Source organism: Gamsiella multidivaricata, assembly GCF_025024155.1.
Source record: "Gamsiella multidivaricata strain RSA 2152 chromosome Unknown BC939scaffold_104, whole genome shotgun sequence".
NCBI lineage: Eukaryota > Fungi > Mortierellomycota > Mortierellomycetes > Mortierellales > Mortierellaceae > Gamsiella > Gamsiella multidivaricata.
The window spans coordinates 77718-103776 of NW_026251812.1; the positions used below are offsets into that span (position 1 = coordinate 77718).

The window sequence follows — 26059 nt, forward strand, 5'->3', positions numbered from 1 at the left end:
GTTACCCTGTTTTCCGGTTCAAATAGACATAGATCTAAAGGTACGATGTAGAACACCTTTGCTGTGTCGACAACACAGAATCCGTCGCTATTACTGCAGGGAACAACATAATCAAGCTATTCAACCCTGGCTGAATAGTAGAAAACTGCATGTAAAATTTGGTATGCGCTCTTTTTTAACCTTTGTTCAGGTGTTCAGCACTTCTGTCTAACAGAACTGATCAACTGGCATCCATGTCTTTGTGAACGTGTGGTTGGCTGCCCTTACAGAGGAAGGGCGTCACCAAGTACTTGTTATGACATCGCTGCCAATCTCGATAGCCTTTTTTGCATGAGCTTGGCTCGTATAGCAAACACAATATGTTTTATTATGAGATTCTATGTTGAATTGTCCTTTTTAGCGGAGGTAGAACGTCAGATCCGCCTTCTCACTGTCCCTACTGCTCTTTTCCATCCTCTTGACCTCGTACACGATCCTCAAATCCAACGCTCTTGGATTCCTGCTGCTTTTGGTGCAATAGAACGTTCCTTCAATCTTATCGCCCTTCTTCAGATCAATAGGCTTCTCCAGCACAAACATGGTCTGCTTCCAATGCGTCTCCTCTGACTGTGTGGACACCGGTCCGGTCGTAAATCCGTTCATGCCGTGCTGCTTGAGCTCCTCCTTTGAGATACCCACATCCAGGGGCACATCGCGACCATCTCGGGTGAACCAGGTGTCAAAGTATCCGACAAATGCGCACACCTGATCGTCCCGCTGCATCTCGAGCTCGAATTCAGAGATGAAATCCAAGCCTGCGAGTTTAATGGTCTGATGAGGGAGATCCTTGATCGCTACCGTGTTGGTGACAATGGTCTCGGGTGAGACGAAATCGACGACGGCCTCCTGCAGCACACCCTCCTTCATGGTTGACATCTTGAACCCGTAAACGTCGTTCCAGTAATGGAAAGAGTCGTTCAAAAAGGACTCGTCCGACGATGCTGTGAACATGATCCTGGTCTGGGATGGTGCCACTATATAATTCGGAGCATGAATAACATATGAGTAGACTGTCGTCATTTTGTGATACGAGTTATGGATAAAGGCAATTGCAACTTACAGATGCCCCCGGGTGCCAAGAACCGATCCCTTGCGACCAGGACCGAGTCCAACATGGCCTCATACAACAAGAAATATCCCATCCACTCAGAGATGATAATGTCGACCTTGCAGGGCAACTTGATCTCCTCAATCTTGCCTCGGTAAAGCGTAATGACATCCTGCAGTCCGTTCTCCTCAATGTTCCTTCGTGCCTTCTCAATGATGTCCGAGTTGTCGACCGACAAGACCTTGGCAGCTCCAGCGCGTGCTGCAAACATCGATAGAATACCTGTACCACAACCGACATCGAGGACCGTCTTTCCGCTAAAGATATCCTTGTTTTCGTAGATAAAGTCCCTGTAGCCCTCTGTCCTGACACGATCCTGTTTATAAGCGAAGAAATGAAGCAGTATTAGCCATTGCCACGAACAATAAACACAAAAAGCAGACTGCAATGGATAGTATTCCCCTTACGTTCAACATCTGCTGATGGATATCCGAATTTGCATACGAATTGAAGTAGTAGTTGCCCTCGTCCTGAGGAACCACCTGAGCCATCGGATCACCCTCCTGTGTCTCCTGCGCTGCCTGCGAGACCTGACTCCTGGCCGTCGCATCCTCTAGCGTATCAAAGAACGATTCCTTCACCCTCGCCCTATATTCCTGGAACTGCATCTCTGTATTCTGAAGCTGGACCTCAACCGCGAAGAGCTGCTCCTCTGCCAGACGCAATTGCTTCAAGAGCTTAGCCTCGAGCTCTGTCGTCGTCTCAATATCCTCATACGCTGACCGTGTCATATACTTGGTCTCTCCCTGTGGCATAAGAATAGTAGTCGTATCCTGGGCTTGATCCGTCTCTCCAGCCGAGTAGTCCTCCAGATCCAGATCCTCGAACGCATAGAGCAACGAGTCATCCTCCATCACCGGACGGAGAAATTCGTCGTCCGTTAGGAAAGTTTCCTGCCCATTCAGGGTCCAGGTCTTGGTCTGATCAAAGTTTTCGACTTCCTGGGCCTGTTTGCGTAGATAATTGATCAGGCGGATCGATTGATAAAAATCGAGGTCCAGCTGCTGGCGTGCGCGAAGAAAATCGAATCCGTGGGACACAGCACAATGGGAGAAAGCCTCGCGGGCCGAGGGGAACGTCTCGGCGCAGAATAGACACTTTGGGGTTTCGCCCTCCATACCATCTTCGTCCTCCCAGTCATCCCAGCGGTTATCTACAGATCACAATTATAAACAAGCCATGAGCAATTGAAGGCCAGAAAGCGAACAAGGAACATCAAGTTGACATTCAATAACATCGGCAGATGCAAGAGAAGGGTATTTTGCTGGGTAGGAGAGGTCATGGAAGGTGATAAACGTACCTTGCTCACCAAGCTCTGACTCTGAATACTCGGACTGAGTATAGGCCTGAGATACCATTGACTGGCGCCTGGCGTTGAGGGCGGCGTCGCCAGCACTGGTGCTGCTACCTCCTGCCTGGAGAATGCGGTTGCTCATGTTGAGATTGCTATGGAGGATGGAATTAGGAATCGAGCGAGGAGCAGAGCAAGGACTGACGACAAGACTCTGCTGCTTTGCTGGGGAAGGGGGAGCACAAAAAAAAAAAAAAAAAAAAAAAAAGAGAGAGAGAAACAAGCCACATAAACATTTGTTGCCACCAATTTAAAAAAGGTTGAGCAGACAGTTTCGATTTTCAGGAACGGAGTTATCAGCATTGCCCAAGATTATGATAAATAGAAGATTTTATTCCTTCAGTAAAATATCAGTAGCACGTCTTGAAAAGATGTGGATAGGCCCGTTATTGAAGCAGTGAATTCGAGGATGAGATCAAGGCTCCAAATATAAAGACTGGCCAAGGTATACGGGTATGTTGGAAGCGAGTATTTAATGTAATCTCCTTCGCCTCGATGAGTTGTTGGACCGCAAGCGATATGGAGCTGTAAAAATATCCAATTACCTTCATCTCTGATACCTAGGCAGACAGTTGTCGTAGTTGGCTTATACTGCTTTCGAATGCTTCTCCTTTGATTCGCTTGGTAAAGTCGTTGTCCATTCCGCTGATAATACGGATCTGCTTAATCATATCGAAGACTTGATACCTGGTGTATATGTGGTTCAACATCTCGGACAAGGGCGCGAATACCGTTGAACAACAAGCTCCAATCTGTGGATACTGTTATGGTTGCAGATTATCGGACAAACATCAGCTTCAAAGTGAAGTTAATAATCGCCACGGCTCCCAAGACTGTCTAAGTGAGGACTCTCCAATATGTGTCAAATGTTTCATACGGTGCCTTCGTTGTGTTCCACTCTCCTGGCGTGCGAGATGCCCCCCTGTCTAGACATATACCGTTCCTGGAAGTCGGCCCGAATGGCCCATATACTCTTGTCTGATAAATGCACATGCATCGGTGGTAAACGAAATCAGGAATGACAACGACAAAAAACCCACTCATAATATGCCAAGAGCCTATATGTCGCTCGCTGTAGCAGGTCTAGGTCCGTGGTAGCCTTGATTTTTTTTTTTTTTTGGAGTTAGACACTGGTCCCTTTCGTTGATCTCCCTTTACACCGCCTACCCTCTTTCGCAACCCAAAGCACATATCCTTTGGTTCACATACTAGGCTGTTACCATGCTTTTTCTATTCGGGCAAATACATTACAGAACTCCGGGGAAGCACGAGTCTTCCCCCTGTTGCAGAACGTCTGCAGCCGTGATGTGTGTTTAAGGTTGTTTTTTTTTTGGCAAAGGGTCAATGCGTGGGCGAGCGCGCACAGATAATGTGGGAAACTGTACAGAATGACAACTGGCGCGTGGAGTTGAGCTGATAGGGATCAGGGTACAGTGCCTTCCCAAAAATTATGAGACTAAGGATTTTAGAATGGGATGACAATTCATTCGGACTAGTAGCGGGTTGAGCCTCCTTCGGCTTTCAGTACCGCACCTACTCTTTTGTCCATGGAGGCTACGAGATTTGCGATGGTTTCTGAGGGTATCTTTTATTATTCCTCATGAAGGGTGGCTATCATCTCTTCTTTGCTAGTTAGTCTTCTAGAACGACGGTTGAGACGATTCTTGAGAATTGATCAGATGTGCTCGATGGTGTTAGGATCAGGAGAATTAGCTGGCCACATCATCTTCTGAACGCTGTTCCTCAACCGCCAACTGTTCGCGTGCTTACTTGTATGAACTGGCGCGTTATCTTCCATGAAAAGGGTGTTCTTCACTTGCGGCATGAACTTCTTCAATTCCTTCTCATACACCGTGTTGATGAATCCCGGTCCTTTATTGTTGTCGCCGTTGATAATGAAGATCTGATTTTTTCCCCTCTCGCGATTGCTCCCCATACCATAATTTTCGTTCTTCCACTCCGAAGACGAGGTTGGATGTTTTCTGGAGGATACTTCTCTTCTTTAGTACGCCATATGCGGATCGTCCTGAAGCCTTTGCCTATTTCGAAGCAAGACTCATCAGACCAAATGACTCTTTCCCAGTCAATCCAGGTCTACTTTTCTTTATCTCGCGCAAATGCTAATCGGGCCTCAACATGCCTTGGCTCTAAACGAGGTTTCTTGACGGCAACGCGACAAAAGATCCCGCTGTTATGGAGAGCTCTGCGTATTGTGTTCTTGGAAACAGGCTTGGGCGACTCTGCAACTATCTCTTGAAGAGTCATACGGTTGTCGCTCTTGACCCTGTTGACAAGCTGCTCGACATCTGGTTCTCTAAGAATTGGTGGTCTTCCAGGTTGCTTCTTGGGAACAACGGTGCCGTCTTTATCCCACTTTTTTACTATCGAAAGGACTGTCTTGATGCTGAGATTGTGTTTTTTGGCAATGTTGGATGGGGTCACACCAGCCTCGTAGGCTCCAATGATACGACCCTTGAGTTCGACAGAATGGTGTTTGGGCATGGTGGTGGGATGCTGGAATAATGGAGTGGAAGAAAGATAATGACCAAGAGGTTTTACAATGGCTTATTGAACCAGTCTACGGGCTCATTTCAGTCGTATTCTAAACCCTAGTCTCATGTACCAGATATAAAAAGTTCGTTAAACGAAGGCACCTTGAGTTCAACACCATCCTGCCCTTTTTTTTTTTATTCGACATGGCCTCCTAGAGGGAACATATCAGTGTCGGTTTCCTAATATACAGCCCTTGAGACTAATATTATCTTGCTCTATGGATATTAAACTGTCTGTTTCCTTCCTGCGGGTGTATGCGTCATGACGGCGGTATGGACAGTATGTCTGCATAATGATCAAAGAATTATGTCTTTTAGATTTCTAAGGTTTTGGTAAGTGTACTGAGTTGGAGCTATTTCGAAAGTTTTTTTTTTTTTTCTTTTCCACGTCCACACTGGCTAGTGGAAAAATCGAGCCTCACTACCGGCAAGGACTGGGCGGCTGGGAAAGGTTCACATAAAGGATGGTTTATTTTTCATCTAGGTGGCGTCGATTGTTGAGCATGCGCCATAATGCGAGCAAACATCTATTTCGGATCTTTGTCTTCCTTGACATTTATAACCATTCGAGTAAAATCCGTATATTCGATTCAACTAACCCCATGAACTAACCACGACTCTTGATAGGCTAAAGCACAACCGTATTGTAAAATGAAGCAATACGAAGCGTGCATATTTGCGACATGATGCCCGAGAAAGTCGTAATACTAACCATTGCATCTGAGCTGGACTAGCTTATGGCTGGAGATACAATGCAGACGTATTGGACATTCAAGTAAGTAAACTCTTCACATTGCTTGTTGGTGTGACAGTGGATCTGTTGTCGATGCAGCATACTGACTCCACATCAATCACACTGGACGCTTGTATTTCGACCCAGTAAAATCGGGAAAGCCGAGCTCAGCGCCCAGATGCCTGAGGTGATCGATCCCGAAATGGTGGATGCAGATGTTCCCGGGGAACCTTTCAGTCCCATACACTCGGATAATGAACTGTATCATTCAGTTTCGTGTGGATAAGCACTGAAGGTGAACTATGGTTGGATAGGTTATACATTTCGATATTGAGTATTAGAAGCTGCCTCAATCAAGTTTGTAATAAAAAACTTCGTTTCCTCTAGAACTGGAATGAGTCGGACTCACTCGCATAATCCAATTCCACACTCTAAAATTTGCTCCGCATCTTGCAGTCTCAGTAATAGCGGAGGACAAAATTGCTTCGCCCATTTTTACGTGCTCAACAAAGCAAGAGTCAATTATTATGGGACCCCTATGAAGGAAGTTGTGCTTTGGAGATGATTATGCCTGCCCGTATCATTCCTTGCCAAAAGGCAATGGAACTTGTAATAAAGCTTTATCCGATTTCATTTTTTATTTTTTCTCATATGATTATGTTACAACAAAAAAGGGTAAAAACCACTAGCCTACAGCAAGGAAGGCATTGTGCATCGTCTCTGCATATTTTCAGAACAAGGTATTGCTGCTGAACGCTCCGTTGCTCGTGTTGTTCTGTCCCGATGAAAACTGGCCAAATGAACCTCCGTTCATGGCTCCGAATCCAGTCGTCTGTGATGACAGGAACCCATTGTTAGCCCGTCCGTTCTGCGCTGACATCTGGAACGGATTGTTGGTGGCACTTCGGCTCAGAGAGCTGCCGGCGTCTCCAATGTCGATCAACGAGTTGCTGATGTTGCTATTGTTGTTGCCGCCGAGACCCTGGAAAGGGTTGGCAACGCCTCCACCAGTGCTGCTGGTGCTACGATCGCTCATTCCAAAGCTGTGATGACTATGGAATGTCGCAATGTAAAAAGCATGTTCAGGGTTAGCCGGTCATGGACAATAGGGTCCGCAATAGAATATGATGAGTAACGTCCTTGGTTATGCACTTACGCAGGAACACGAAGCTGGCCAATGTTTCCGAACGTGTCCATGCCATCCTCTCGGTTCGAAAGGGCCATTGCCAACGCGGCGTATTTCTCGTCATTGAGACTGGGGCCCTTTGTCGTCGCCTAATTTGATAAAGATAGCTCCAGTTATTGACCTCTTTACACAGCGAAGTAGAGATGATAGAAAGATGATGGCAAGACTTACGGGCTGACTCATAGCAGGAGAGCCAGTGGCCATGGAATTCTGGAGGAAAGCGAGTTCGCCAAGCGGGTTGTTGTTACTGCTGCTGTTGCTATTGTTGTTATTAAAGCCGGTATTGTTGTTATTGATACCATTGCCGAAACCGCTGTTGAGGCCGCCATTGGGGTTAAACCCGTTAGTGCCATTAGCATTGAAGGGCTGTCCGGTCATGGCCGGCTTCTGTGCAAAGGCGCTGAATGGATTATTGGATCCCATCGCAGGGGCGCCTGTCATCTGTGGAGTGAGCTGTTGCTGGTATGGGTTGTTCATTGTGTTTAAGAACGCCATCTGCTGCTGTTGCTGCAGCTGCTGCTGCATCATCTGTTGCTGCATTAACTGTTGTTGCTGTTGTTGCTGCTGTTGAAGCTGCTGTTGCTGGAACTGCATGTAAGGGTTGTTGAATCCAGTCGGCTGTTGCTGAAGGAAATTGGGGTCGTTATTGGGGTCGTTCATGGGAGAGAAGGTGCCGAAATTGTTGCTGTTGCTGTTACCACTGTTCTGTCCACCAAAGTCATTGCCGAAAAAGTCAAAGTTGTTTTGTTGGTCGTATTTGTTGACGGGCCTAGAAAGTGCAACCGACGCTTGAGATCAGTATCCGCCAAATGAGCTCGATAGTTGATCCAAATGTCTCGCCTTGATCTTAATATGACACTTACTTCGAGTCTGCCTCCCAGTCCTCAGTGAGGGAGAGCTCGTTATACTTTTCGACAGTCTTGATTCTGTCCTGCTCCTCCTTCTTGCTCAATTCCAGTGCCTTCTGAAGATCATCCTCCTCGCTATGGTGTTATCCACAGTCGAAACGAAGCATAAGTCATCAGGGTCGTAGTGTAACCAAAACATTCATCGCAGCATGGCATGGGGATACAGCCCAGTCGAAAGTTCACGCACCTAGTTCGGTTTTTGTTGTTCGTGCTCTGCGCCATCCGTCTGCTTTCTTCAAGAGCCCGCTGTAGGTCGCGATCATCATCACCCAATCCTGGACGGTCGTATACAGGCGTGTCCCCATCGTAATCTCCTGGAGCTCTTCCGCTCATACGATCGCGCATGGCATTTCGAGACCGTCGCTCCTCCTTCAAGCGAGCCTCATCAGAAAGTAATGCTGTGATATCTTTGGCCTTCTGGCGGACTGTGATTACCAACATAGAGAACAATCAGTCAGCTCATAGATCGATTCCGATATTGCCAGACAAGTAGAGACCAAATCCGACTGGACGTTCTCGCTAACCATTAGAGCCTTGATCCTTGCCCTCTTCATCAATATACTGGAACTCCTTCAAAGTCTTGACGATGTATAAATTTTCGCGTGCATACTTGACCACATTTTCAGATCCTGTTAGAAGAGAAACAGGTGTTCATCAGTAACCGAATCATGCTGAAAAAAAAAAAAGTCGGATTGAGCTCGTTCAGGATTCGAAAACAAGGCGTGTGCCGTTACACACCAACATGGAGCAAGTAATCCAGAACAGTCAGCGCCTAAGTAAAGAGAAATAGAGTAGACGATTAGGCAATCAACAGACAAGGAACCGAATGCAGAGGGTTTCTTCGCCTCCTTGATATGAGCTGCAGTGGCAGCTGTAAATTAAATACGAAAAAGAGGCGGCAATGGCCCGATGGCGTTTTTATGCATGTCCCTCCCTCCTTCGCCTTATCATCTACACACAAGCAACATAAGCATTTTCGTCGTCTCCCAAGCCCGTGCTGGATTTCTCGCGGTCTCTTGGGTAGTCTTACTCTCGGTGTCGCTCTCTGTGCGCAAAGCCGTGCTCAAAAAGAGTTCTCTGTCCAAGTCCCGAGTCACTTGCAGCATGGCACAAGAAAAAAAAAAAAAAAAAAGAAAGTGTCCGATAAGGTCTTACCTTGAAGACATGTCGCCAATTCTTTCCCTTGTCATTCATGCGCTTGTCCAGAATCTCCATGATCTCGAGGAATTCTTGCCTGCGTAATGAGGAAGCGGAACAGGGCAGAAAGCAAAGAAATAGCCATATTGCTATTAGTCGTTGTCCCTTCCTTCACCTGAGACAGACAGAAATGAGGTCACTCTAGCTGCGATTCCTTCCGGCACTCACTGGTGAAAAGTCGCTCTGGCCAGCTCGTTCATTTGTGTCCCACTGGGTCCCCAAGGGTCATTGGAGGTCGCCTCTCGAACCTTGGCCTGAATTTCGCTGTAGCCCTTGGAGAAGTTTTTGCTGCAGGGCAATGAAGAATGAAGTCAGGTTCAATTGTTCAGGAGGGGGAGTTTTTTTTTTTTTTTTTTTTTCCACGTTCAGTCTTGGCGGCAACTGGCGGCGGTAGGGGACGATGAAGAGGGTCAACATACATGGAACGCAGAGTGCTCTTGGCGGCATATTTTGGAGTGGCAGCCATGGTGCTAATAAGAGTTCAGTGCGTGGGATAGCGTGGGTGTGGTGGGAGTGAGAAAGTGCAAGAGAGTGTCCGTTGGAGGAGGAGGAGTGTAAAAAAAGCAGTCGACGGTTGGGAAGGGCACTAATGTGCTCCTGCTTGGCTGTTGGTGCGGGAGAGAAGAGAGAGGAGGGAAAGAGATTAAAGAAAAGAGAGAGAGAGAGAGAGAGAGAGAAAGATCGCCGTTTCTGTGTGTTGTTGGTGCTTTGTCGTTCAGCCGTGCGGACGGAGGGGCGGAGGGAGAGAGGGAGGGAGAGAGTAAAGAAAAGCGGGAAAGAACAAAGAACAGTGGAGCGGCGAGGCTATTCGAGACTCAAAATGAGGTCACCAAGGCCACTAAAATCGAAGGGTTCTTTTTGTACCCGCTCTTTTTCTTTTCTTTCTTTTGTGTGTCTGCAGTAGCATGTCCTTTTCGCGCCCTCGTTGTGAGCCGGCGTTCTCTTTTCCATTCTCTTGTCTGCCTACACGCGCAGCGCCCGACCCGTATCTGGAAAACCAACCCTGGTGTGCTCCACCTCCACCTAGGTCTGAGGGTGAAAGAACTCGCAGGAATACAATGAGTCGAAATCTGGATCAAGAACCCCAGTATCTGATCGCCCCTGATGCCCATAAAGACGTTACCACCATTAACTGTCCTAGACTATAGAGATCCCTAAATGTCTTTGAAAACTAATTGGTCTTTTCGCCCGTTGTTGAGCATAACCAACAACAACAAAGCCCATGATGCTCTTACGACAAATCGCTGGTGCCACCAACGAAATTATATCTTTACCATCGACCTCGTCCCTGGACAAGATAGGTCGACATGGTCCTATTTTTCTGCGTTCGTACACGTCCTGCTATCCGTCTGGGGGTTTTCATATCTCACCTGTATTCATCTGCATTGTTTTTCACAGCAACACCTGTACAGCCCCTGCCTTGAACCGGAGAGACAATGACGCGCTTTGTGTGCCGCATTATCTCGCAGAAACGCGTGAACGCGTGTAAGCTGAGCAATGAATATATTATTGAAATACCCCTGTGGTCTATGCGAAACAGTCTATAGGTTATATATGATATTGTTGTGGTATCCATCATCATCACGCGCTCCTCTCGCGACAGCATTCAGGGATTGGTATCGCATTGCCCACGGCCTCTCCGCACTCCAAGATCTCACCCACCAGTTTCGTCAAATCAAGTTCCCGGATCGTCGGCGGGTTCAACACGACTCTGAAGAAAACTGGCAAATATTCCCCCAAAGGCGCATAGTCGATCATGAACTGTCCCCGGGCACGAATCCGTGCGTGGATCGCCTTGGTGACCCTCTCCATCCACTGCTTGGCCTCCTGTCGTTCTTGCGGGTCTGTCAAAATCACACCATGATCGGTTGTTGTCCTTGACAAAGTCGTTGCTGTGGCAGCGCTTGAAATGGACGACGCGGTAGAGGAGACTGATGCAGTCGACGCCAGCGAGATCGCAGACGAGTTTGGAGAGAGCGTTGCAGCAGACGATGCCGAGTTGGCGCCATTATTGGTGTCGAGCTCATCAGTAGTCGCGCCCGTCGTGGTCTGCGCAAAGTACGGCTGATTCGTAGCACCCCTCAGCAGTGGCGTCACAGCAGCGGATGAAATTCGGGATGGCGCTGTCGTGCTCGGCGTGAATTCTACACTGTCCCTCCAGTGTCGTTCTGTTCCACGCCAGTCAACCATGCGACTGCCTTGGGGCCTGTACCAGAAGCAGACCTGCAGAAGGCTAGGCTGCGATCTGTCTCGTCCTCCAGTCTCCAACGCATACCGCTGCTGTTTTCCATCCTGATTGTATGTTTTCTCATGATCACTTTCAAGTCGTAACATCTGAATCCTCTGCCCGTTCATTTCATCCTGCGCCAACAGCTCCACAAACCGCTTCACGTTCGATAGCGACTTCTCGATCCTGGCCTGATATCCCAGTTTGCCATAATACCTCCATCCCAAGAACAATTTGATCGCGTCTGAGCGACGCCCGCAACCCAGTGTTCCGTCGCCGAGATCGTGGCTTTGGCCATGAAACAAGTAGTTTGCCTTGAGCGCGTTGGCGCGTGCAAAGATAGAAGAGTCTTGTACAAGCAGCAGCGAGCACTGCAGAGATGTTTGCAACATCTTGTGAGGATTAATCGTAATCGAATCAGCCTACATGTAGATAGGGAAAGAGTCAAAGGAAGCTGTTAGGCCGCTATTTCACTAAAAAAAAAAAATGTTGCTTTCAGCTCAATTGGACAATTGGCAAATGCTGCTGATTAAAATGCCGTGATGCGCATTTACCAGTTCTGTACCATCGAGTAGGGTCTTGGCCAACTCTGGTACAAACACCGTGCATCCGCCCCATGAGCCGTCGACGTGGAGCCAGCACTTGTATTTTTTTGCAATCGCTGCGCATGGTCGAATGGGGTCAAAGGCTCCAAGAACTGTTGTTCCTGCAGTGGCATTGATAAAGAATGGTGTGTGGCCGAGTGCGATGTGCTCCTGGATCAAACGTTCTATGGATTGATGATCAAAGATTGCGTCAAGTTGAAAAGATGAGAGGTTAATATCCACGCTAAGGCTGTTAGATCGTCTTGGAGCACGCCATGAATTATGGGTCATGATGCCATTCAGTATATGACTTCGACGGACATCACCTACCTAGCTCTGAAGGGATCATAGCGCCATAGGAATCGCAGGGCACGCCGACAATGTTCTCTGTGCCAAACCCCATAATCACCGCCGACTTTTCGAGTGAATAATGTCCTGCGCTGCTCGTGAATGCGATCAATTTGCCGTACGTCGACAACGCAGCAGATCCAACACAATGGTAACCTTGTTGCCGAAATTCCTCCTGCTCCTGAATTGAGGGCCGAGGAAAGTAGCCCTTCTTCTTGATTTCCGGAAACAAGGCGTTTCTGGCTGTGACCATCGCCAATTGGTTGCTGGCACTTCCTCCAGGACACGACAACCCCCCTGCGAATTCGCCTTTGAGTCCAAACAGCCGTGCGAGAGCCCTGGTGACATGAATCTCCATAAGTGTGAATACGGGAGAGACATGGTAGACATGCGAGTTGCCGTTCAGTCCCGCGAGGAGCAGTTCAGCTAGGACGCCGATCGGAGATGACCCAGCGTAAAGCTTGTCCATGAACCGTGGCGAGAATGTGTTGACGCTGTACTGCAATGTCTGTGTGATCGTCGGGAAGATCCCTGCGGCAGGTGCAATTGGAGGGGCCGTTTAGGAATCGGATTATTATCGTGAACGATGATCGACATGCAAGGACCACATTTTTGAAACAGGTCGATGCCATGTTACACCTGCTCATGTCTGCCGCTTGTCACAGTAACGCTTTTTCTTTCCCCCCCAGAAAATGTGCCGTTTACTCTACCTTCAGGGCCCACACCTCGATCTGGCAACGAAAAGTCCATAATGCGCTCCAGCTCCTCGGGCTCTTTGTAGTCGACCAACAAACCGTCGCTCTGTCGACTCTGCTCCATATCTGGCATAATGTAGGGGGAATCATGATCGAGCGGGCCGAGACGTTCGGGTTGTCCAAATATGACCGACAGAAGACCATGCGCAGCGGATTTTTTTTTTTTTTTTTGTGTGAATGGAAAGAAATTAAAGTGAGTCAGCCCGAAAAAAGATCAGCTGTTGCTCGAAGCGAGGCTGTGCATTCAACGGCAGGACAACCTACATTCGACAAGGAGATCCTTCATTCTCGTGATGAGAAAGTCCAGCTCCTTAGCGTCCTCGCACAGCTCGGCAGTCATCTCTGTATGTGTGCAATCTTTCTTTCTTTTTTTTTATTCTACAAAAAAGATCTGAAATGCACCAGAACAGTTCTTGTGTGATTTCAAGTTAACGAAGAAAAAAAAAAAAAAAAAAAAAAAAAGGAATGAGAGACAAGAGAAACAAAGAGAGAGAGGAGGAGCAGGAGGAGGAGCGAAGCGGGCAAAAGAGAGGTATCAATGAGAAAAAAAGTAGAGCTGAGTCCGACCGAAGGTGCTATTTATTTGTGGGCACTTCAAGGTGCTAGCACCAGCAACCAACTATCCTTGCTCACGCCATAGTCAATACAATTGCAGCAAGTGCGATCGTCCTCTCTCTAAAGTGCTTTGCCCAAAGAATTTTAGATACGAACAACAGCTGCGATACCTCCTTCGGATCCAGCAGACTCCGCCTCCTTCTTGAACCAGTACTCCTCGCAATCATCCTTGCCCACACCAGACTCATGCGTGATCGTCAGGAACGTAACCGGCCTGTCTGTTACAATCATTGGATGGTGCCACACGTTGGGTTTGTAATTGATCCCCTGGCTGTTCTTGACCGTAAACGCTTTCAGTGTAGTCAGGTCAGGCATACCATCCGATGCCCGGTCCTTGGCCACCACGACCACGAACCCGCCATTGCCATCCCCGCCCATCGGAACAAACATCTGAGACGAATACGGATGTCGCTCCAGTAACTTGACCCCGATCTCTCGAGTCTCGACCGGCTTGTAGCACTGGAAGATCGCAACGTTGGCAGTCGCAGGTGCAATACCCTCAGGACGAACCTTGTCTAGGGACTTGTTACCATTCAGAGTGATCGCCTCATCATCCAGCGCATAGGACCGCCAATTGGCAAAGCGGCCGATGTGCGAGAACTTTTGCGCGGTTCCTTGATTAACCTTGATTGCGTTCGGATCATACAGAGGGACCTCCACGACTTGGCCCCAGGGCGCAAACGCTTCCTTCGTAATAGGTTCTGCATTGATCGTTAGGAGGTTCCACGTGTGTTCATCTGGCAAGGGCTGGTGCTTTCCGATGAGCGAGTCCGCAGGGATGGGATTGGCTGGCCAGGACTGAGATCCAAAGACCCGGACGCGCTTGATGCCTCCGTCAGGAATCATGACCACCTTGATAGTGGAAATGGCCTGCGAGCTGACAGAGCCAGGAATCTCAAAAAAGTGCTGCTTGTGCGGCTTTACGGGCGCTTCATCGAGAAGCACAATAGGATTCTCTTGCAAGGTATCAGAGGCCATGAAGCCATGAAGGGTCACTGACTTGGGAGGATTGCCCATATAGTGAGCAGTGTCAACCTCAACCGACGTGGGATGACCAGCAATACCCAACCTAAGTAGAAAAATAAAGGAAAAAAGAGTAGGTTAGTGAATGGCATCGATCAATACATTAACCCCCAATTAGAACACGAAGGATTTATCTGGTTACCTGATGAGGCACCAGTCAACATGTCCGGGAGCACGCGATCGCTTGGTTTCCCATCCGTCGGACATATCATGCCCGCGTCCAGGCAACAGCAAATTAGACGGATGTCCAAAGTGTGCGTCCGAGAACGACTCAACTGTCGCACCAGCGCCAACCGCTGCCAGGTCAAAGACTTCGCCTTTATCCTCCGGTAGGACCTGTTGTACCTTTCCATAGACTCTAAGACGAGCCACTCCACCATCAGGATACATTCTAAATCGAATATAGGTAAATGCTGATTCGGTGGACTGTCCGAGCTTGAACCCATGACGCGCGTCCGGGTTCAGGGCCACCTTGGGCAGAATAGGAACCCAATGGTCGCTGTTAGCCCATCCCTCGGCCGAGTCCGGGACAGTAACATTGTCACCAAGGCCTTGAAGATGAGAGCCAAGACCGTTCACTCCAACAGAACCAGCAGCGGTCGCAAGAGAAGGCGAATCAGCTATGTAACCCTCCACAGAAACAAAGGGGGAGTGGTTTCCCGTAAAGAAGGCCGTGTCGACCTCGAATCCTGCGATCGTGCCTGGGTAACCCAACTGGATCACGCACCTAGGGTTTATCATATGGTATAGAAACAACAATAAGATCCTACTGTCAGACGGTGCTCTCACCCAATGCAACCACATGTACAGAACCATCATTCTTACCAGTCATAGTCGGGCCCATGGCGACGAGTCTCCCAGCCATCAAACCAGGCTCCCTTGGGCGTGAAGTGACCCTTGCGCGAGATCGGGGCCGCGGCCGTAAGTAGGTTGTGAGACTCTGCGAACCACTCGTCAGAAGTGTACAACACTTTACCACCGCGCGTCGAAACCGCAAGATCTATGTTCAGTACATACGTGGGTATAGAATGATGATTTAGAATATGAGATAAGCGCAAGGTGAGCGAAAGACGCGTAGACAAGAGCTATTTACTATTTCAGCTCTAGCAAGGATATTCATATCACGTACCGATATAGTCAGCAAAGGCCGCATCAAGTTTGTCGACAGGAACAGTGTCGTAGACAATAGCAGCAGTCTTTGTCGCATTGGCGATCGAGACAATGGTGGCGGCAGTGATGGTGGAAGCTGGAGGCATTGGGGCAGTGTTCAAATTTCTTTTCGGGGGGTGGGTGCAGACCGTGCAAGATTCTTGTATGTGGAGAGAGTACGGTAGTAGCTCGGATCAAACAGAGGTCAAAGTGAGCTGAGGGATGGGCGAAGAAAAAAAAATGGCCGGTCCAGGCGAGCTTTTATAGACGTCGTATCCATGCTCGACAGCTTTTTTGTAGACTAAGGGTGTGTGCATACCAGCGCATTTACATGGCGCCTTGCAAGAGATAGGGTACGGTGGGGCACTGGCCTGATTATCTCCAATGGCGCCCTTCACTACTGATGTGGGTTAATAGACTCCGAACAGCCAAAGAGTGTCGCCAGGAAAGGCGGGTGAGCGAATTGGCGGATCTGGCGAACAACAAAGTGGAGCCAATGAGCGGCTCATGCGACCATACCTAGCCCCTACAACAATATGTATAGTCGAGTGCTTGGCCATCGCAGCGTGAGAGATAGGTAACAGCCATTTTAACGGAAACGACAGCACTGACACACCGGAGAGTAGCGCGATGGAATGATAGTGCATGCATCAGCCGGAAGCGAGTTATTTAGGTGGAATCAACCCCACCTGGCAGTAGTGGAGGCTGTAGATCCGCTATGGAGAAAGTAGGAGCATGCTTGCAAAAATGGGCGGAATAGGGACCGAGTCAAGTGAACCGGAAGAAAAGCATTCAGCGATGTGCACGATCCATGTCTATGTTTTTCAGTCTGGGGCGAGGTTAATTTTGATAATAGTAGTGTCAGCTCGCAGGCGGACTCGTTCTGGCTGTGTATGAACATGCTGCTGCTGTATGAGGAACATCAGCCCATGTTGACCAATGCGGCGCGACAGGCGACTCTTAGAAACCCCATGGTTCTCGCAAATGGCCTGATCTGCTGAACTGGTCAAGGCAGGACAAGTCCGTTGTAGAAACTATTGGTCGTTTTCCGCCTTTGCCCGTTCCGCTGGCGCTTCCCACACAACCCAACATGAACCATAAATTATTGCCCGTGGACACCTTCGGAAGTAATTTTGTCCTGCACCATTTTTCACGCCAGCTCAGAGCGTAACAGGCGAGGTTATAAAAAGTGGTGTGTCCCCCTTACTCCAGCGTGGGTCAACGGCCCTTTTATCTCCTGCGAGCATCGATACGACAAGATAACTTAACTATCACAAGTTAATTCATGTCGTTTGGAGCGGACCCTCTTTTCCCCCTCGGCGTCTCGTGCTTACGGGCCGGACTGGGCGTAAACGAATAAGCGCCATCGCGTCTGGTGTTGGCTCGAGTGTATCTGCATGCTGGGGCGCAATGCGCAATGGAGACAGAACGCCGTCAATTTGCAATAAACAACGCGGTTTGAGAGATTCGTCCTGAAACAGATTGCCCCTCGTTTCATAAACACAATGGAAGCAGGAGAAGCGACGGTGACACCTGAACGACGCAGCAAACAGACCCACGGTAAAATCTGAGGGGGATTCGCCGGCTCTTCGTATACGTACACTTACCCCGGCCTTCTGTACACAGAGAGTGCGGAATATGTAAATATGGAAAAGTCTAGACATAGGTCTCTGGATTATTTATTGAAATACTGCCTTGGATTGGACAAGGATCTTGGCACTGAAGGCTGTAGTGCGTATCTCGCCGTATATACCAGGGGAAAGACGTGCGGAAACCACTGCGGTCTGTGGTAGCTGTCTGGAACTTGGCGAAACAGTCGTTAGTGGACATGCTTACCAATGTCGTTGTTTGTTTGTCGAGATCCTATTCAGCGTTCCTCGGTAAAGGTCAGACAGATGCACATGCACAGTGCTTGTGCTCTGGAACGATTCTTTGGGTCTCAATGCACAGTCTGGATCCCCCTTATGTTCTGCCCTCTATTTCACTCGGCTACGGTAGATATACTTGAACAAACACCAGACACGAAGACACAACGCATACGCAGACAATGGTGATGCAATCAAATACGCTCAGGGCGTGTAAATGCTGTGGTCTTTTTGTTAGGTTGTCTCATTGTCGTCGCGGACCCTGACCGGGGGGTTAGTCCAAAATGGGACGGATGACAGCAACAGAAGGTTTGGAAAGACTATCGCGGCAAAAAAAAAAATGCTTATGGAGCTAAACAACTCGGCATAGATCACATCATTCTTTTTTGTTTGTTTGTCTGCGATTGTGTATTTGTTTTGATTTGTATGCCATTGCGCTGCTTGCTCCATCTCTTTGGACCCTTGGGCATAAAAAAATAGATTCAGCACTCATGTGTAGCGGCAGTGTCGGATTTGTGCAGCGGGGTACAAAGGGCCATTGGGATATTTCAACCCTGGATCGCCTATCTTCGCCTATGGACCGTTGGAGGTAGAGACGCACCTCACTGTCAGTCGTAAGCTGGTCCGTTGGCATACACTGTAAGCAATTGCTCACACATTCTATGTTTTAGACACACAAAGTCATGACGATGCGATAGCTGTCATTTTCCTAGGATTTGTGGTAGAAGGACGTGTCGTATTCATCATAGATCAAGAGACCAACTCGAATGATAAGTCTTAAGCAGGGTACCTTCTCAGTCCTGCAGATCAGACCAACTCTGCAACCATAGCTACCATGGTATCTTCCTGCTTTTGCGGTCTCGCCACCTGTGTGCGGCAGCCGCAACCAATAAAGTATATTGGACACTAGCTATTTCTGCTCCTCTCAGACAAGCTCAAGTGTGAGGTGAGAAGTGATAGTATAGATATGGAAAAGGTGGTTTAGAAGGGGAGATGCTCGGTATCTTCGTGCATAAGAAAAAAAAAAAGAGAGAAAATAGAAGAGGCAGAAAAGAGCGAGTAAAAATAACATAAATCACGGACTATGGACAGCTCACCACCAGACGGAAGTAAAAGGCGACAGAAAGCACATTTACGTCTATCTGCAGTACACTTTCCCTGTGCAAGCCTGTCAAGCATACTTCTCCGATAGATAATCGTAATTTCAGGTTGCGCTATTACATTTGTCTCCTGGACAGAGCGGCTCCTTGGCCACGACTGGCAGCTGGTACCTTATTGCTCATTATCGCATTATCGCATCCAGGTCGACGACGAAAAAAAAAAAAAAAAAAAAAATTAACGATTAGAGAGACAGAGAGTGGGAGTCGCTTCATGGAGGCGCGCTGGTTGGATACGTGCCCGAACAAAGGAGACACTTTTAGGGGGAGTAATTGCTCCGCCAAAACAGACGAGAAGAAGGATAGCGGACTAACGAAGGAACATGCAGGGTTGATTAATCTGCTAAGTCCATGTAGTTGTTACCAGACGGGTATTATGAGAGCCTTTGGGAAGAGAAGGTCGAGCATTTTGTCTGGAATGAACAAATGAAATTAGCCAATTTTGTCAAAAAAAAAAAAGCCTCCATTGTGAACTATTTCCCCGTAGACCAAACGACTGAATTGCGACTGAATGCAATTTAGATGTATCGCACATATCACTCCTTCTTCGCATTCTACTGAATCGATTAAAGAGATAATAGACTAAAGGAGAACGAGTGCTTATGAAGCCATTCAATTGTATGCTGTAATCTTGGACGAGCAGCAGACTATTTAAACCACCCTCCTCCCCCCCTCCATCCTCTCTCACTTTTCGTTTCCCACTCACTTTTTTGTTCGCTTCGTTGTTCATCCGATCGCCCAGTCTTCTTTGACACTGTTCACTCCAATCCACTTATCCACTCGAATTCTATATCACAATGGCAAAGACTGCACTCCCTCCAAAGATAAAGACCCTCTTCACACCCACGACCTTCGTCTGTCTGCTGGCCCTCTCCCTCTGCAGCACCCCGACCTCAACGCACGCCCTCCCCATCTCCTCAAAACCCTCCGCAGATCAACCACAAAGGGAATCCATCCTCTCAATAGACACAAAGGGCACGCCCTCCTCTTTGTCATCAACAGATTCACCATCACACTGCACGCCCTTCCGCACCGTCTCCCGCCCCATCACCATCCAAGTCGATCTCAACGCCGTCTCTGAATCCTCACCGTCCCTCACCCTCCTCATCGAACGCACAGAACGACACGAACAGTTCCTGCGTCAGCGAGAGCAGCAGGATCAGGAGGAGCTCGTCCGCCTGCAACAGGAGCAGGACGAGCTCGAGAAGGTCGAGCAGGACCGTGATCAACTCCTCGATAACCAAGAGGAGGAGCAGTTGGATCAGGATCCAGAGACCGTCAGAAGGCGACAAGAAGAGTCTCTGGGTCTTTGGATGACCGACGCAGAGTTCGAGGCTCTGAGCCAAGAAGCCAATGCCGATAACAACAACGATGTCCATGACGGCAATGAGGAGAGCATTCTGCTCAACAAGGGCAGTCGCTTCGACTTGTACGCGGAGGACTTTAAGGAGGTCACGACCCCTGACCGTATCCGCCCCAAGAAGCAGCGTCTGGAGCGACAGCTGGCCCCGACCGAGGAGGAGATGCTCCAATGGCCCATCATCAACCTGAGCGAGTTCGAGGACCGACAAGACGAGGTCCAGGACGAGTACGATGAGCAGGCCTAAGATGTAACACTTTACCATGGCTCCTTCCTTGTAACAACAGCTTTCCCCTTGTTTATTCATGCGTCCGTCTGTTATTTGTGCCCTGCCGCTTCCTGTATATCATCGTATTTCACATCTACCTGCCGCTCTATGACCGCATGCGCATGTCCTATCATTCCTTTGCTCTTTCTGTAGGAGTGAAGGAGTGGTGGTTGCTCTTAGTTGGACACTCCATTGGTTCACATAGATATACCTCAGTCATTCCCCACAATTTTTTTCCGCTCTGGTCGCTTGATTGCTTCGTTTGCTGCTTTCCTCCTTTTTGTAGTTTTCTTGCACATTGTACATATAATAAATCCATCGCGAACAGCTGAAAATGATTAAGAACCAATTGCTGTCTATTATTTGACAGGTTGTGAAGTACAACAGTGACAGGGCCCATCGGCAGAGCTGCAAGAGAGCATAGATCCAGACATCCCTTGCTCTCAAATATAGCAGACTAGCCGAACGCGAGCCCATGTAGCAGCATGATAGCAGCTACCCGCTAGTGCGTCTAAGAAAAATAGCGAGCGATAAATGCAACCAACCTTGTATGCAACTTAAATGACCACCGGTATCCCTATTGCGATGGATTGCAATATGGGTAGACATAGATGTTGCTCATCGTATAATAGGTGATCAGTATAATATGACGCGAGCAATGGTATATGGGGTAAGTCGGCTACGATTATTGTTCATTCTAAGAGCAGTGTACGTCAGTATCGTCATCGCGGTGGTTCTTTTTTCTTCTAGCCTGCTGCGTATGTAATCCACAGGGTCTTTGAAGGGCCCAAGGTTAAGAGTGAGTTTGGAGAACGCATCCTGACAAGCATTACTCGGAGACTATGACGATGATCCTTTTTTCCCGCCTGTTCTTTGTAGTTTCCTCCACCTTCACCACAATGAATGCCCTCCCAGACCAAGGGCTACGATTCTTGATGTCATTGCTCTTTACCGCGCAATTTAGCAGTCCGGTAATTTACGTACAATCCCTGCACCTCACTTGGATCCACAGATCAATTCGAATAATGCGATAGTAAGACACAATAATAATCCATGTCGTTTATCAATGGTGCAGGGCAAGTCTCAACTGGCTCAAGGGAGAGCAGCAATATTACCTTGCATGGTCGCAATGTTACGCAAATACCACTATGGGAATCTAATATGCATATGCTAGACAGCACGTTCATCGTGCCCGCATCGACAGTACAAAGTCGCGCGATCACACACACCCATAAGCGCGTTTGATATGGGCATTGAGCATTGATGATAGTTTTCATTGAGAAAATGGAAAATAATAAACTAGATGCAGAGAGATACTTATGGTACACGCAGTAGGATGACTGAAAATGCCTGTGGATCTGAAATGTTTGTCGCAAAAATATGATGCTGCTATTCTATCGCAACATTACAGCCCTGCTCCGGAGCGCTGCTTGATGTTCTTCCTGCCTTTCTTGTGTTTCTTGTTGCCAAGTGCACCTGCGACGCTATCGACGCCCATCTCAAGCAGCCCATCCCTAACGTTCTGCATCCTCATCTTTCGGCTGACATAACCCTGGTTATCCGTCCCCTGCTGATGAGGATACATCTGCACGCGGGAGATACCCCCTGAGACGTCAACCGCTGTCTTGCCTGTCACTTTGGGCAGATACATGGTCTTACGGGCAGGCTGGAAAAATGAAGAGTCAACAGCGGCAGTCTTTCCTGTACCGGAACCAGTGTGCGACAGAGGGGTAATGGCCTCCATGTTAATATAGGTCGATGCGCTTGCTGGAAGACGTCGCGTAGGAAGTTGCTTGCGCTTCTTAAAGCGGTCCAGTTGGTTGTGCTCATGGTTGAACTCGATGGGGTCGAAACCTGGTGGAGGAGCGCAGTACAGCAGTTTTCCCTATATGAAAAATAATAAAGGCAGGCATTAGTCAGATACTACTGCAGTAGGAGCAAGCAAAACGCAGTTCAAAGTTCAGATACTTACGTTGACATAATCCTTCAAGATGAAACGGGCTGCACGCGACTCATCAGGGTTACCCTGACCGGCCTTGGTGAATCCACGCGCGACAGCATAGGCAATCAAAAACTCTTCCGCGGTAGGGACACCTGCGCCACCTTCCTCCTCGCTTAAAACTGCAATCTTCATACCGTAAATTGCCTCCAAAACTTCCTTAGGAATCCTCTTGCCGATCAAACCGACCGAGCCAGTGAATTCGCGCAATTGATCGATGGGCAAGACACCGTTACACACCATATCTCCTTGGGTTGTGGCAAATGAAGGGAAGACCAGACCTGGGCAATCGCAGAGGATCATTTTGGGGGTCAGGTGGATGGTCTGGAAATGCTTGGTCTTTCCTGGTGTAGCTGATACCGAAACGGCGTGTTCACCCAACAAGGCGTTAATAGTCGAAGACTTTCCGACGTTAGGGTATCCGACAAGACCAATGGACATGATGCCATTCAAAGGATCTCTTGGATCTATAGAAACGAAATCAAGGATATGCGAAGGGCGTTGGCAAATGGTCTTTGTCAGGAAACGATAGCAGCAATTGTCAAAGGATATTACCATCAATAATAGGGGTTTCCTTGAGCAGAAGCTCGTACAGTTCCTTGGTATCACGGATACGAGTGCGCTCATCATCCTTCTCGGTCTCCTTGATGGCCTTCCAGTGCGAATGGGTCTTATTTGGCTTCTTGGACTCCTCATCTTCATCCTCATCCTCATCTTCCTCAGATTCTTCTGACTCTTCCTCAGACTCCTTCTGAACAGAGAATGACGACTGCTTCACAACTTCTCTCTGTTTCTCCTCTGCAGCGGATGCTTCCTTGGTGATCTCGGCACTAGACTCTTCTTTCTCTTCTTCTTCTTCTTCTTCTTCTTCTTCCTCCTCCTCCTCCTCTGTATAGTCCGAATTGGCGGCCTTCATCTCAGCGAGTTCCTGAGCCAATGCCTCCATCCTTTCTCTCTCAGCCTGCTCCTTCTCTTGTCTCTCCTTTGCCAACGCAGCTGAGAAGAAAGTGTATCGGATGCCCTCGGAATCAAAGTAGTCCGCCCATCTCTTTCTCTGCTTGACCGTCAGGTAATCGGCTTTGTTAATCAACAGCAAGTTCCTCTTTCTCGTGTCCACCTCTTTGACATACGTCTCCAAATCCGTTGATCTAAAAAACAAGGGGTTTCGGGCATCGACGATCTGAACAACCAAGTGAGATCGTTCAATGACTCTCCACAGCTGTCGCCAGACTTCCAAGTTACGCTCAAAGGGTGTCAGCAACAGCGATTCACGTTCTGCCAAGGTGGCAAGGCCACGACGCCAGTCCAAAAACGACTGTCTCTCCGCGCGCTGCAACTCCTGACCGGTCGTGGTTTCGTCCCAGTGGGGACGACGCGGGACTGTGAGATGCGATTTGAATTCATGGTGCTTCTCTAGTGTCTCCTTTTCCTTGTCAGCTGAGAGCATGAATGGGTTCTCGTACTGATTTGAGATGACCTTGATATTCAACTTTTCTGTGTACCGTGAAATATGTAAGCAAATGAAGTTAACATGCGTCCTGAAGACATAGGTTGGTCGTTGCGCATATGGTATATGACGGAACTTACCCGCGGTGAACTCTGTGCCTGCCAACTCGGCGGTGCTCAAGAAGGATTCAAGGTCGCCCTCCTGTGTGACAGACTGAAGTCGGGTCCAACTGGCGCCATCGTCAACCTCTGCAGAGTGCTACGAATAGAGAGAAGGATGATAGGAATTGAGTACAATTTTCTCTAGCGATAAATTTTCCTATCATGTAACTCATGATCCTGCGAGTGCTGCCACTGTTGCTGGTAAACATACAAGACGCTCGTCTCCGTCCTTTGGTCTGCTGCGGCCCTTAAAGCGGGCCTTAATGATAGCCTGCCCGAGGCCAACGTTCTTTTTGCTCTTGGGGATGGCCATATTTGTGATGGTTTTGGGAGAGAAGTGGAAAAGGGAACAAGGAGCAAAGGAATGAAGAGAAGGGAACGAATGACAATGATGAAGTACCCTTAGTCTTTCTGCCCTTTGCTTAATCAGCCTCTGAGTAAGCGCTTTGAGCAGAAGGGAGAAAAAAAAAAAGAAAAGAAACGAAAACAGCATGACTGCGGCATCACGTGAATTCATTTACTGTATTTAGGAGACGCGTTCTATTTTCAAAACAAACGAAACGCCTGTCAGGGCAGGAGGACTTCACACAACGGCAGAGCTTCCCTTTTTCATCTCCTTGCCCGCTTTACTTCACCCCGTCCTCAATCACCACACTCCTTCTCCTCTCGGCTAACGATTTTACAGAGATGGCTAACATCGGCTGGGACGCAGGACGCATTCACACCGCGCAGGTGTTGCCGCCTCAACAGGACGACCACGAACAGGAGACCATGGACAAGGTCCAGGAGCTGTTTTACGCTTTCATTCAACAGTTTCACATCAATGGCGTCTACATCTACCGGTACAGCTTGCCCCTTCGCTTCAGCGCATCCAGCTTATTCACGCTCTTGGATTTGGAGGAGATTTAAATACTCATTTCTTTTTTCTTGTCTTTCAACCCGTCCCACAGTGATCAGCTGCGTCAAAACACTATGCTGAAGCGCTACCTGCTGGACGTTGATATGGGACATTTGATCTCTTTCAGTCAAGAGCTCGCTCACAACTTGACACAGAGACCTGCAGACTTGTTGCCGCTGGTATGCGAGTCTCTGAAGCGACGCGTGGAATGTTAGGCGAACGAAATAGCATGTTGACCCTTACACTCTTACTGTTTCTTCGGTTTTCCATAAACGTTAGTTCGAGAATGCAGTCAAGCTGCACGCCAAGAGGATTTTGTATGCCAACTCGAACATGGACGTGGAGATTGAAGACTATCAGGTTGTGCTGCACTCGAGTGCCAACATGATCAAGATTCGCCACCTCAATGTACGTCCATGTCAGCGCATCAGTGACAAACGAGCGATACAGGATCCAACACGAATTAACGATGGCGTACATTTGATCTGAATGTCGACGATTCTAGGCCAACAGCATTTCAAAGTTGATTCGAATCTCTGGTATCATCATTGCTGCTTCCCCTTTGACCTCCAAGGCGACAGTACTTCAAATCAGGTGTAAGTCCTGTTCAAAGACCAAGAGAATGCCCATCCAGGCTGGGTTCTCGGGAATCAGCATGCCACGCACCTGTGATTTGTAAGTGGCCATGATTGTCAGCATCCGCCATAAACTTTCAGGATCTATCGTTTGTTGTGGAAGCACCATGCTAATGGTTACTATGAATCCGACTATTTCATAGGAATGTGGACGCTGAGGCGAATCCGTCAGGATGCGGCCTGGATCCATATGTAGTTGATCACGACAAGTCCAAGTGTGTGGACCAGCAGATTTTGAAACTTCAGGAGTCGCCTGATGATGTCCCGGTCGGAGAGTTGCCTCGTCATGTCCTCTTGAGTGCCGATAGAGAACTGACAAATCGAGTTGTTCCAGGATCTAGAGCCACAATCATGGGTATCTACTCAGTCTTCCAGAACAAACCTGGCGTACGTATCAATGACCTATGCTAAACCTGGAGCTGCTAATATTAGATTATCGGATATGCGCAATTGCTCACGTCTGTTATATTGCAATTACTGTCGTAATAGAAAGG

The 26059-nt window shown here is 48.3% G+C and overlaps 8 protein-coding genes across 8 annotated transcripts; 2 read left to right on the plus strand and 6 right to left on the minus strand.

Moving 5' to 3' along the window:
* Positions 1-338: 338 nt before the first annotated feature.
* Positions 339-2656, minus strand: BC939DRAFT_467097 (S-adenosyl-L-methionine-dependent methyltransferase). The gene is made up of 4 exons (XM_051557728.1): positions 2448-2656; positions 1555-2300; positions 1100-1463; positions 339-1013 (listed from the first exon to the last, which is right to left on the minus strand). The coding sequence occupies exons 1-4, from the start codon at positions 2581-2583 to the stop codon at positions 397-399; spliced, it is 1863 nt and encodes a 620-aa protein (XP_051407135.1). The 5' UTR covers positions 2584-2656; the 3' UTR covers positions 339-396.
* Positions 2657-6396: 3740 nt separating this feature from the next.
* Positions 6397-9748, minus strand: BC939DRAFT_467108 (uncharacterized protein). Its single transcript, XM_051557729.1, has 10 exons — positions 9494-9748; positions 9243-9362; positions 9033-9111; positions 8616-8649; positions 8402-8506; positions 8065-8302; positions 7833-7952; positions 7141-7738; positions 6940-7058; positions 6397-6835 (listed from the first exon to the last, which is right to left on the minus strand). The coding sequence occupies exons 1-10, from the start codon at positions 9538-9540 to the stop codon at positions 6514-6516; spliced, it is 1782 nt and encodes a 593-aa protein (XP_051407136.1). The 5' UTR covers positions 9541-9748; the 3' UTR covers positions 6397-6513.
* Positions 9749-10525: 777 nt separating this feature from the next.
* BC939DRAFT_467116 (pyridoxal phosphate-dependent transferase) lies at positions 10526-13433 on the minus strand. The gene is made up of 5 exons (XM_051557730.1): positions 13253-13433; positions 12944-13054; positions 12216-12764; positions 11856-12070; positions 10526-11723 (listed from the first exon to the last, which is right to left on the minus strand). The coding sequence occupies exons 1-5, from the start codon at positions 13326-13328 to the stop codon at positions 10656-10658; spliced, it is 2019 nt and encodes a 672-aa protein (XP_051407137.1). The 5' UTR covers positions 13329-13433; the 3' UTR covers positions 10526-10655.
* A 254-nt stretch (positions 13434-13687) lies between these two features.
* On the minus strand, positions 13688-15882 carry BC939DRAFT_507756 (galactose-binding domain-like protein; the record flags this gene model as incomplete). The annotated part of the gene is made up of 4 exons (XM_051560919.1): positions 13688-14672; positions 14769-15353; positions 15452-15626; positions 15756-15882. The coding sequence occupies 4 exons, from the start codon at positions 15880-15882 to the stop codon at positions 13688-13690; spliced, it is 1872 nt and encodes a 623-aa protein (XP_051407138.1).
* Positions 15883-15988: 106 nt separating this feature from the next.
* On the minus strand, positions 15989-16613 carry BC939DRAFT_467118 (uncharacterized protein). The gene has a single exon (XM_051557731.1). The coding sequence runs from the start codon at positions 16420-16422 to the stop codon at positions 16186-16188; it is 237 nt and encodes a 78-aa protein (XP_051407139.1). The 5' UTR covers positions 16423-16613; the 3' UTR covers positions 15989-16185.
* Positions 16614-19445: 2832 nt separating this feature from the next.
* Positions 19446-20756, plus strand: BC939DRAFT_467123 (uncharacterized protein). The gene has a single exon (XM_051557732.1). The coding sequence runs from the start codon at positions 19595-19597 to the stop codon at positions 20402-20404; it is 810 nt and encodes a 269-aa protein (XP_051407140.1). The 5' UTR covers positions 19446-19594; the 3' UTR covers positions 20405-20756.
* Positions 20757-21678: 922 nt separating this feature from the next.
* BC939DRAFT_429226 (uncharacterized protein) lies at positions 21679-24513 on the minus strand. The gene is made up of 5 exons (XM_051553218.1): positions 24244-24513; positions 24012-24129; positions 22980-23918; positions 22398-22891; positions 21679-22310 (listed from the first exon to the last, which is right to left on the minus strand). The coding sequence occupies exons 1-5, from the start codon at positions 24343-24345 to the stop codon at positions 21831-21833; spliced, it is 2133 nt and encodes a 710-aa protein (XP_051407141.1). The 5' UTR covers positions 24346-24513; the 3' UTR covers positions 21679-21830.
* A 206-nt stretch (positions 24514-24719) lies between these two features.
* BC939DRAFT_390527 (uncharacterized protein) lies at positions 24720-25874 on the plus strand (the record flags this gene model as incomplete). The annotated part of the gene is made up of 5 exons (XM_051551908.1): positions 24720-24874; positions 24983-25109; positions 25210-25338; positions 25436-25605; positions 25709-25874. Coding segments are annotated over 5 exons (747 nt in total), but the record flags the coding sequence as incomplete, so codon positions are not given.
* Positions 25875-26059: the final 185 nt, after the last annotated feature.

Coding starts and splice junctions, on each gene's coding strand:
- BC939DRAFT_467097 (XM_051557728.1), bottom strand. CDS start 2,583: ATGAGCAACCGCATTCTCCAGGCAGGAGGTAGCAGCACCAGTGCTGGC. Junction 1,464..1,554: donor TCCATCAGCAGATGTTGAAC/GTAAGGGGAATA, acceptor GCTTATAAACAG/GATCGTGTCAGGACAGAGGG. Junction 1,014..1,099: donor CTTGGCACCCGGGGGCATCT/GTAAGTTGCAAT, acceptor CGAATTATATAG/TGGCACCATCCCAGACCAGG.
- BC939DRAFT_467108 (XM_051557729.1), bottom strand. CDS start 9,540: ATGGCTGCCACTCCAAAATATGCCGCCAAGAGCACTCTGCGTTCCAT. Junction 8,650..9,032: donor ATTGGCGACATGTCTTCAAG/GTAAGACCTTAT, acceptor CTCTTTACTTAG/GCGCTGACTGTTCTGGATTA. Junction 8,507..8,615: donor GGATTACTTGCTCCATGTTG/GTGTGTAACGGC, acceptor CTCTTCTAACAG/GATCTGAAAATGTGGTCAAG.
- BC939DRAFT_467116 (XM_051557730.1), bottom strand. CDS start 13,328: ATGACTGCCGAGCTGTGCGAGGACGCTAAGGAGCTGGACTTTCTCATC. Junction 13,055..13,252: donor GAAGGATCTCCTTGTCGAAT/GTAGGTTGTCCT, acceptor ACATTATGCCAG/ATATGGAGCAGAGTCGACAG. Junction 11,724..11,855: donor TACTCGATGGTACAGAACTG/GTAAATGCGCAT, acceptor ATCTACATGTAG/GCTGATTCGATTACGATTAA.
- BC939DRAFT_467118 (XM_051557731.1), bottom strand. CDS start 16,422: ATGCACTATCATTCCATCGCGCTACTCTCCGGTGTGTCAGTGCTGTCG.
- BC939DRAFT_467123 (XM_051557732.1), top strand. CDS start 19,595: ATGGCAAAGACTGCACTCCCTCCAAAGATAAAGACCCTCTTCACACCC.
- BC939DRAFT_429226 (XM_051553218.1), bottom strand. CDS start 24,345: ATGGCCATCCCCAAGAGCAAAAAGAACGTTGGCCTCGGGCAGGCTATC. Junction 22,892..22,979: donor GGAAACCCCTATTATTGATG/GTAATATCCTTT, acceptor TCGTTTCTATAG/ATCCAAGAGATCCTTTGAAT. Junction 22,311..22,397: donor TCTTGAAGGATTATGTCAAC/GTAAGTATCTGA, acceptor TTTTTCATATAG/GGAAAACTGCTGTACTGCGC.